This window comes from Geospiza fortis, unplaced genomic scaffold, assembly GCF_000277835.1.
Source record: "Geospiza fortis unplaced genomic scaffold, GeoFor_1.0 scaffold26, whole genome shotgun sequence".
Lineage (NCBI taxonomy): Eukaryota > Metazoa > Chordata > Aves > Passeriformes > Thraupidae > Geospiza > Geospiza fortis.
The window spans coordinates 1677665-1687804 of NW_005054425.1; the positions used below are offsets into that span (position 1 = coordinate 1677665).

At 47.6% G+C, this 10140-nt stretch overlaps 1 protein-coding gene across 1 annotated transcript in view; it reads right to left on the reverse strand.

Moving 5' to 3' along the window:
* The window catches only part of CACNA1S (calcium voltage-gated channel subunit alpha1 S), a 61109-nt gene that overhangs the window by 44080 nt on the left and 6889 nt on the right, over window positions 1–10140 (reverse strand). Inside the window, 2 exon segments of the mRNA XM_031061734.1 lie at window positions 97–230; window positions 1204–1343. Of these exon segments, the coding sequence (XP_030917594.1) occupies window positions 97–230; window positions 1204–1343 (274 nt within the window).

Here is a 10140-nt window from a genome sequence, read left to right on the forward strand (position 1 = left end):
CACACCAAGGAGCCTGTCCCATGTCTCCCCAGCCTGGCCAGGCCCAGAGGGTCCATCCAGCCCCAGCCCTGGATGGCAGCAGGGACTGGCACGCACTTGGCACTCCGGACACCAGGCGCAGGGGTCTCAGCACGCGGAACGCTCGCAGCGCCTTCACGTCGAAGCCGCCTTTTCCCCCCGAGGGCCCTGCCTGCTTCACATTGACCTGCTCCAGGGTCATGGTGATGAGCCTGAAAGAGCCAGGGCACAGGGAGGGGAGGGAGGAGGAGAAGGAGGAAGGACAAGGTAAAAGAGAAGGGTGTGAGGATGGAGAGTGAGAAATCGGAGGTAAGGGTTCAGAGCTCTGCAGGCAGCAAAGCAAGGTCAGGACTGCCAGCTGTGCTCAGCCTCGCCCAGAGCCAGCTCTTGGCAAGGCCAGCTCCACTGCTGACAGCCAGGGAGCTCCATCCCATGTGCAAACCCTGCAGGACCCCACACCACCCCCTTTCCCCAGGGCAAGGAGACCTATGAGGCATGGAGGAGTCAAGACAGGAAGAAATTAGAGAGTGAGAGGAATATTGGATTTGTCTTTGCAAACAAGCTGGTGGTCTGCTGCTAGATAACACCAGCACTGGAAGATAGAAGAAACAATGGGAAGGATTCCACTGATTGATGAATGGAAAAAGATATTTGCTTTTACTTTTGGTTTGCTGATAAATGAAATTAGACATTGAGAGATGAAAGAAGCAATGGGGAAGAAAAACCCCTAAATTCCGTAAGAATTAAAAATTAAAAGGGAGGGTTATCCATTTGAGGGGAATCTTTGGGAAATCTTTGGTATCAGGTGTTTTGGGAAGTTTGTACCTCTCAAGTACCTCAGAAATGGGGAAAGAGAGAAGGGAAATGCAGCCAGGAAATTAAGATAAAAAAGAGGCTGTGTCCTCCAAAAATTTGAGAGACCCCAGGGGAATGCCCCATGGCCTCTCCCTTTATTGGAATAAAGCCAGAAAGGACTCCTCTGTCTCCTTTTTGGACATAAACCTCTGGTGTTTGTAGATTAATTTTCCTAACAGAGAGGATCCCAGGGGATGTCAGAGCAGGAACAGGGAGCCCATGAACTTAGTTGAGGAGGTGTCCCCAAACACATTGCAATGACCACAAAAACTGGCTGTGGAAGAGGCCTGGCACCAGCTGAACAGCAGCAGCCTTGCCACATTTCCTTACCCTAGAGTCACAATGGAAAAGTCGAGGACGTTCCAGCCGTTCCGGAGATAGGCGTCCGTGTGGAAAAGGAAGCCGTAGGCAATGATCTTCAGCATGGCCTCGATGGCAAAGAAGATGAGGAAGGCATATTCAATCTTCTCCTGGGCATTGCAAAGGCAAGCAGGACAGAATGCTCCATTAGAACAGACTGTCACCTCCCCTGGTGACATCCTCATCCTGTCATCCTCACCAGTGACTCTGGACCAGCCCCTGCTGCCACCCCTACACACACCAAGGGGACCCTGGGGACAAGGGCGGCATGCTGAGCCACCACTGCCACTCTCTGACCTGCAGCATGATCCCCCAGCCCTTTAATGGCCCTTGCCAGGACCCTGAGGCTTTGGTTGCTCCAAACTGCTCCAGCAAATCCACCTGAAGGTGCCTGGCCCAGGGCACTGCTCCTCTCTGGCTCTCCTCCTGCTGCTCACCCTCTCCTTCCCCCCAGAGCCTTCCTCCTTCAGGCAGCACTGACACCAACGGGGTTTTTCTTCCCCGTTGCTTCTTTCATCCTCTCCAGCTGAGGGCTCACTGGGTCTGTCCTGGAGTCCCCAGAGTCACTATAGGACAAACCAGCTGTACCATGGCTCCCCTTTTGCCTGGGATGATAAGGAAGCTGCCAGGGCTCAAGGACTCCTGCTTAATGCCAGACATTTGCCTGGCAAAGTGATGTTATAAGTAAGAAGCTTGCCTAGGCCAATATTCAAGCAGCAATCCATCTATTAATTAATATGGTAAAGTATGAGCAACACAGCGCTGGGTACAGTGGGGGAAGTTTTCCCTCCAACTGCACACCGATAGTTGAGGTTCACAGGTATTTATAGGGGTACTCATCAGCTTTCTCAGCAGTTGCTATTCCAATTTTTACTTCTGTCACAATTCTATACCTATTGTGATTTAGTTTTTCTCAGGATGTATCCCAAAAGGAGTATCCCCAGATGGTGGTGGTCTGGTTTCTGAAAGAAGGAAGAAGAATCCCATCTGGTGAGGTCCAGCTCCCCAGATGTGGGTCCACCTTTTAATTGCAAGGACTATAAATCTAATAACAGTGATGTCCAGCTTCCCTTGGTCGAAACTATTAATCCTTGAGTTGATGTTCATCTTCCTTTCTCAAGCTGCTTTTCTCTGCTTTATTAAGGCTTGAGATAAGCATATTTCCTTTATAGATATTCCAAAGCTATAGTTTCAAGGATACAAGCAATATTCTAAAATTATACTTCAAAAGGTAATTATTGCAGAACTCTTTAAGGCTTAGCTACAAGCAGAAAGTTCCTGTCAAAGAGCAGCATCCTTAAAGCTTTAATTCAAATGCTCCTATATCAACTAAGGTTAATTGCAAACAAAGGATAGGTTCAAAGGCCTTCTTCCATGCTTTACTTTCCTCAGTTATTATTAGAATTCATCTTTATAACTGTCCCATGGTCGGTTTCCACACATCTCACAGTCACAAATACACACATTGCCTGTAAGTACCTGACTCGAAACACAGCTTTGCATTGCACAGTGACCAGCTGGAAATGGGCCTGGGGCTCACTGGGCAGAGGGGCTGCACCCCCTCCCAGGCAGGAGCTGGCACCCCACGGCAGGGCCTTGGCACAGCCCTGCAGCTGCTGGGCCAGGGCAGCTCATCTGTCCCTGGGGCACAGCCAAGAGCTGCCTGTGCCCAGCTGGCTCTGCCTGTCACTGCCATCACTGCCCTTGTTGAGAATGTCCCTTCCAGACTAAAAGCCTCCTGAAGCAGCCAGGTGGACAGGGATATTGATATTTCTGGTGTTTCCTGGTCCCTCTCCTCAGCTTATACCCCCTGAAGGACAAGGAGCATCACTGCTCAGGATCTCCAGGGAATCGCCCTCAGAAAGGCAGAAACCTCTCTCTGAGACACAAATGGGAGTGGATCTTCACTGGGGAATATTGTAGTGCTCTGAGGGGTCCCCATGCCCTGCCAAATGGAAAATCCTCTCCTTTTACAAAGCCAGGGCTAGAGCTCAAGAGAGAAGCTTTGCTGGCTCGGTTAACATCTCCAAAAGCAGTGACTGTGCTGTGTCCCCACATGACTGTCCCCCACACAATGCCATTCCTTGTTGGATCTGAGGGCAGCTAGGGTAAGAGCAGAGATGCTGGCATTGCCTCTGTCTTCAAGGTTTTAGCTACAGCAACTCAACACTGCTCACCTCCCACCCTGAGGGGACAAATGCCCTCCAGACTGTCCCCCAAAGCCTGTCCTTGCAATCCCATGCAAACACAACTGCCATGAGGATCATTTCAGGCATGGAGGGGCTGCAGAGCCATGCCAGCAGCCACTGGTGTGGTGAGGTGTCTCCCCAGCTGCAGAGCAAAACCAGAAAAGCCCACTGCAAGCTCCAGCAGCACTGCAGCTGCTGGGGCTGGTGAGTGTCAGGGTGCAGCCTGGAGTGGGATGCAGCTGCTGAGGCTGATGTCAGGATCCAGCACTGCAAAAGTCAATTCCATGCCCTGATTTTCCAGCAGAACAGACTTAGTCTCTCACTAGAAGGGATTTTCCTCTGAAAACCCCATGCCCAGAATCAAAAGGTAAATTGCTGTTCCTCAGAGGACCCTTTGGGAAGCCCACAGCAGATGAACAGTGCTGCTTCAAGGGTATCTGTGACCGTGTTCACAGGGGTTTTCGGGCTGGGGAAGAGACGAGGATCTGACTCCATGTTTCATAAGGCTTGATTTATTATTTTATTATATATATTTCATTAAAACTATACTAAAAGAATAGAAGAAAAGGTTTCATCGGAAGGCTAGTTAAGAATAGAATAAGAAAGGATAATAACAAAAGCTTCTGTCTTGGACAGAGAGTCCAAGCCAGCTGACTGTGATTGGCCATTAATTAGAAACAACTCTATGAGACTAATCACAGATCTACCTGTTGCATTCCACAGCAGCAGATAATCATTGTTTACATTTTGTTCCTGAGGCCTCTCAGCTTCTCAAGAAGAAAAATTTTAAAGAAAAGATTTTCTATAAAAGATGTCTGCGACAGGTATCAGGTGCAGCCAGTGAGGAGCAGCAAGGTTCAAACCTGGGCCAAGGAAGAGGCAGCAGGCAGCCCCCTACCCTCAGCCACCGTCTCCCAGCCTGGGAGGGACATAACAGCAAATTCCCAGCTTCTCTGGGCAACCCATGCCAGGACCTCAACCCCATCAATGTATAAAAAATTTTTCTTATAATTAATCTAAATCTACCCTCCTTCAGTTTAAAACCATCACCCTCAGTCCTACTGCAACAGACCCTGTTAAAAACTTTGTCTTCACCTTTCTTACAAGCCCCTGTCTTAGGCTGCAAGATGTGGCTGGGGGTGTGAATTCTATCCCCATCTGTCAGAGCTGGGGCAGTTCTCTGCTGTTCATTGGGCAGTTTTCTTTATCTCTCCCACAGCCAACCCTCCCTCCAGGAGATCTCTGCTGTCCATGGCCACTGAGTGTCCCTGCAGGGCTGATCCAATTCCAGCATCCCATGGGGAGATGCTGCGCCCAGGGGAGGAGCCAAGCATTCCTTCCTGGATCCAATCTGAGCCTGGAGCAGCACAGCAGCCTTTGCCCACTGCATTGCCAGAGGAGCAGCTTTCTGCTGCCCTGCATTGCCAGAGGGAGCCCAGGCCCATCTGCAGCAGCCCTGGAGCTGCAGAGGAAAACTCCCCCCTTGTGCAGGATCCCTGCTCCAGCAGCAGCACAGCTGGCACTGCAGGAGGGCTGAGCCCCCATGGGATGGGGCTGTGCCACCCCCTGACACACAGGGGGCAGCTCCTGCTCTGACTCTGGCAGTGATTTGTTTCCTTTTTTGTGCTATTGCATGTGTATTTATTAATTTTCCTAGTAAAGAACTGTTATTCCTATCCATACCTTTGCCTGAGAGCCTTTTAATTTCAAAATTACAATAATTCAGAGGGGAGTAGTTTACATTTGCCATTTCAAGGGAGGTTCCTGCCCTCCTTAGCAGACACCTGGCTGTTCAAACCAAGACAGGGAGGCAGGGGTAGCTCACACAGCTGCATGTGCACCCCTCCAGGTGCCAGTACCAGAGCAGCAGCAGTTTCTGCAGTTTTATTGAGTCTGTGCATGCAGACATGCAGGAGTGTTACCCATTGTCACAGCTCCTGGAAGACTCCAGGAGATCCAGGGTGACCTCAACTCTAGGAAAGCCACATGCAGTCACGACTCTCCTCCATGCCAACCTCCAGGCACAGAGCCCAATAGCTCCTGAAAACCAGCAGTGAGCAGCAAACCCTGCTCAGGGACTGTGGGACACCAGTCAGCTGCCCAAAAGCAACTGCTCCAGTGCTCCTGAGGTGGCACAGCCCTGGGTGACAGCCATCACACAGGACTCACAGGTAATTACAGGTAATTACAGCTGGGACTCCCTACAACTGCATCACACACCCACATTGCTGTCACTGAATTGTACCTGAGGCTTTGTCCAGGCTTGGGAAACACAGGAATTCCCTAACTCCAGGGCTGAGATGCAACCCAGAATGGGGTTTTCAGAAGCATACTGCTTGCCATCACACATTTGTGCTACCTAAAATCCCTAAAGCCATTATGTGTGCCACTGTCATATTTTCTGGAAAAATCCCTTCTCCAGGATTTCTTCTTCTGGGAAGCTGAGAAGCCTCAGAGAAAAATGAAAACAATAACTATCTGAATGTTTCTCCTGTGTTTTGCTGCTTTGGAATGTGGTTGGAAATTGTTTATCCAACAGGTGCATGTTTGATTGGTTTCATGTGAATTGGTTTTACTTAATGACCAATCAGGGTCAGGCTGTGTCAAGACTCTGGAAGCAGTCACAAATTTTAATTAGTATCTTGTTAAACCTTCTGTAAGTATCCTTTCTCTATTCTTTAGTATAGTTTTAGTATAGCATTCTTTTATATAAGTACATAAAATAATAAATTAGCCTTCTAAGAACACGGAGTCAGATTCATCATTTCCTTCCTGCCACGGGAGACCCCAAAAATACCTCAATGTGTGACACCAGCAGCGTGCCTGCATACAGGGCTACTGAAATTAAATATTTAAATAAGTAGCACACCTGTGCTACTTAGGTTGTCTTCTTGACAGATTGAGCTCCAGCTCTGTCCTCCACTCCCTAGGCCCCATGTCCTACCTGAAATTCCTACAAAACCCATAGGGCTCAGGACAGCTGATTTTGGGTGGTCTGACAGGGTGGCCTCCCTCTAAGCTGTCACCATTGAGTCCCACTGATGGGGAAAAACTTTAAATTGAAAATTGACAGAGAGTACACTTAAATATTAGGAAAAAAGTGTTCCCTGTGAGGGTGCTGAGGCCCTGGCACAGGTGCCCAGAGCAGCTGTGGCTGCCCCTGGATCCCTGGAGGTGCCCAAGGCCAGGCTGGACAGGGCTGGGACCAACCTGGGGCAGTGGAAGGTGTCCCCCATGGTGGGATGGAATGAGAAGGGCTTGAAGGTCCCTTCCAAGCCAAACCATTGCATAATAAATGCAAAAATCTGCAATATCTCAGAGCTGGCTGTCCCCCAGCTCAGCCCGCTCAGGTCAGGGCTGCTCCTGGGCTCCCCTGGCAGGGGGAACTGCTGTGCCCAGGGCTGTGGTGTCCTCTGAGCCCAGGGCTGGCTCTGGGCTCCCCGAGGGTCCCGGGGCTCAGCACCAGCACTGAGCATCCTCACACTGAAGGGGCAGCTGAAGGATTCACACCTGAGTGAGGGGGAGCAGAATTTGGGGCCTGGCCACTGCTCCTGCTCCCTCCTGTGTGCTCCCAGCCAAAGAAAATCCTCTGAAACACCGAATAATAAAAGAGATATGAAATACCTCTTTGAAATAATGAAATGTAGTGGGTTTAGATTCGATTTTAGGAAAAAATCCTTCCCTGTGAGGGTGCTGAGGCCCTGGCACAGAGTGGCTGCCCCTGGATCCCTGGCAGTGCCCAAGGCCAGTCTGGATGGGGTTTGGAGCCACCTGGGGCAGTGGAAGGTGTCCCTGCCATGGCAGGGGGAGAATGAGCCTCCTCACCAAACCATGTTACAATTCCATGTCTCTATGAAAACCAGGTATTTCAGTGTGTGCAGCATGTCAAACACCACCCACTGGAACTGCAGAAGTGGCTCAGCTGCCCTGGCAGATGAACTGTACTCTAAATTTATTTCTTCACTGCTCACAAACAGAGGTCGGGCAGCCAGGTCACACAGAGCCATCTGTATTTTCTTGGGTGAATCCCTGTGAATAATCTGAATTCTGAAGCTGCTTGCTCCTGGAGTAAGGTTTCCAGTGAAAAACAGTGGGATTTGAAACTCTGGAAACTCAAGTAAGAGTGAAAATAAATGCTGTGAATTATTGAACAAGTTGAAAAGTCAAAATAATTTCATCAGGGTTGAAGAAAATGTTGTGATTCCATTAGAAAAAGACAAAATCAGATACAAACAGGATTTAAAAAATCCTTCTGGATCAAAAGAAATCTAATATAGAAAGAGTAATAATGAAATGTGTTAAAATGAAACAACTGTACTTCTTCCAGGACAGAGCAAAATGGAATGTTAGAAAATATATGGTTATTTCATTGTTTTCAATGGTTATGGTTATTTCATTATTTTCATTTTTATGGGATTTCATTTTTTCAACCCCCCATAAATGAGTTCTGATTAACCAAGCTTTCAGGAGACTAATTCTAAGTTTACCTAGTGTAGACTCTGACTGCAGCTCTTCCCTGGCTGGAAACTCAGAGTGTGGCTGCTCTGCAGTTTTCCAGTCCTGCAGCAAGGCAGTGGCAGCAGAGCTCTCCTAGGAATCCTCTCCTCCTGAGATTCTCCTTGTGATGCCTTAGGATTTTAGCTTTTATGTTTTTCATATATTTGTAATCCTGTAATTTTTTGGTGTATAACCCCAAACTCCTTATAGAGTGTTTTTCCCATTTTGGGCAGACACAACAATTCCTCTCCAGGCCTGGCAATCAAGGACACCTCACTGCCTCAGACCCCAAGAAATTAAACAAAAGTGAGTTGAGGGGAGCAAACTTGGGGTAAATGACTTCATCACCTGAAGCTGTAATTGGCAGATTAACCCCAATGTGCAAATAGACCAAACTTATAAAATTGTGAAACTCGTGAGTGCATTTTGGGTGTAGCCCCTGGGGGGCTTCGTCTGCCCAAAACGTACCTGAATGCCCTTCAATAAATATATCTGCTATTTATTCTCTTAATTTTGTCCAGCCTCTGTTTTTAGGGAGCCCAGAAAGGCACCACTTGTGGAGCTCTCAGCTTTAAAGTTTTTAGAGTGGCTGTCCCTGCTCTGGGCTGTCCTGAGGAGGCTGGGGCTGGGCAGGCCCTGCACACCCTCAGCACTGAGCCCTGACCAGAGGGAACCTCAGCCCTGCCTCCCCAGTATCACTGTCACTGCTTTTAATGGAGGGATGGGACTCTTCTGGGGCTAAGAATGATTTATTGCTCACATAAACATCAGTCTGAGAGGCTGTGAGATTTTAGAGGAGCAAGCACTCGGCCATGGCTCAAGGGTAGTCACAAGTTCTTTGTTACAGGGCAATATAGATCTTTCTAAACCAATGGACAGTTGTTACAGGGTTTACTTTGCTTTTCTAACCTGTCACCTTTACTTAATTCTGGTACACTGTGGATACTTTTATCCAATGGCTTCCGTCTCACCTGTACACAGATGCTTCTGTTAGAACTTCTAAACTCCCAACCTACTCCATACTATAAGATTACTACACTATAAACTCTTCACCATCTTATCAATACAGTTTCTCACTTACTTAAGGCATATTCTTACTTACAACTATAGAAACATAGTTTCTATAAATTTTATAGTTTATATAAATTTCACAGTTTCATAAATTTTATGATTTTTCTATAAATTTCATTGTTTCATAAATTTTATTATTTTTCTGCTTAATGCCTGTGTATTGTATTTTTACATCAATCCAAGCTTCTCCCAAGGCTGCAAATCAAACCCTTCAGTGTCTGTGGAAGTTTCTGGTTTTCCAATTCCCACACACAAACCTTTGGCAACATCCTCACTGCCCTGACTCAGTTTCCCCTCATACATTTTGCCTTCTCAATAATTTCAATGTATTTTGATTAACTCAACCTTCTCCAGAGAGGATTGGGCAATGAAGAGACAGAAAAGGGACAGGGAGAGGTTAAACACATCACAGCACCTCTCTGCTGCAGGAAAATACCTCCAACAAGCTTTTCTTCTCTACCTGCAGGCTGTGGATTCCTTGCTTCTTTTCTCTGCCAAGGTCAGGATTAAATGCCTGAGATGGTATTTCTTGTTGGGATTCAGATGTTTATCAGTTCTTATCTCTGTCACAGTCTCACAAACCCTGAGTTCTACAGCTCTTCACTCTAACAAACTAAAAACGGAGCCCTGTCTCTCTCTACAAGGCCTTTTAAGGATAAACTGTCCAATTAAGAAATTACACCTAAATTATTTTTATTTTTAACCCAATAACCTACTACCCGTGCCCACAATGTGGACTTTTTTATCCAATTACACAAAACCACCCAAACCCATGGAGAAGAAGATGAAGAAGGAGCAGCCTCTGCCCTAAAACTTCCATCTTGCTTTATCTTAATAACTATATTCCAAGATCTTAAACTCTAATTTTCCCACCCTGTGATATCACACACTTCTATTCAAACTCCACACCCACAATCCCAGTTCTGTCATTCCATTTTGGAAGCTTCTCCACAGCCTCAGGTCAATGCAGTGTTCTCCTGGGGGTCAGTGCCTGTCAGCACAGAAAGTCTGAAATTCTCAGCATCCAGGGTTCCAGCAGCAGGCCTGTGCTGAGCACAGCCTGATGCCCCAGGTGATGGTGTCTGGCTAAATTCTCAGCTGGCTTTGCCCCTACAAAGCCACCAGAACGTGGTGACAAAGGGACAGCAAG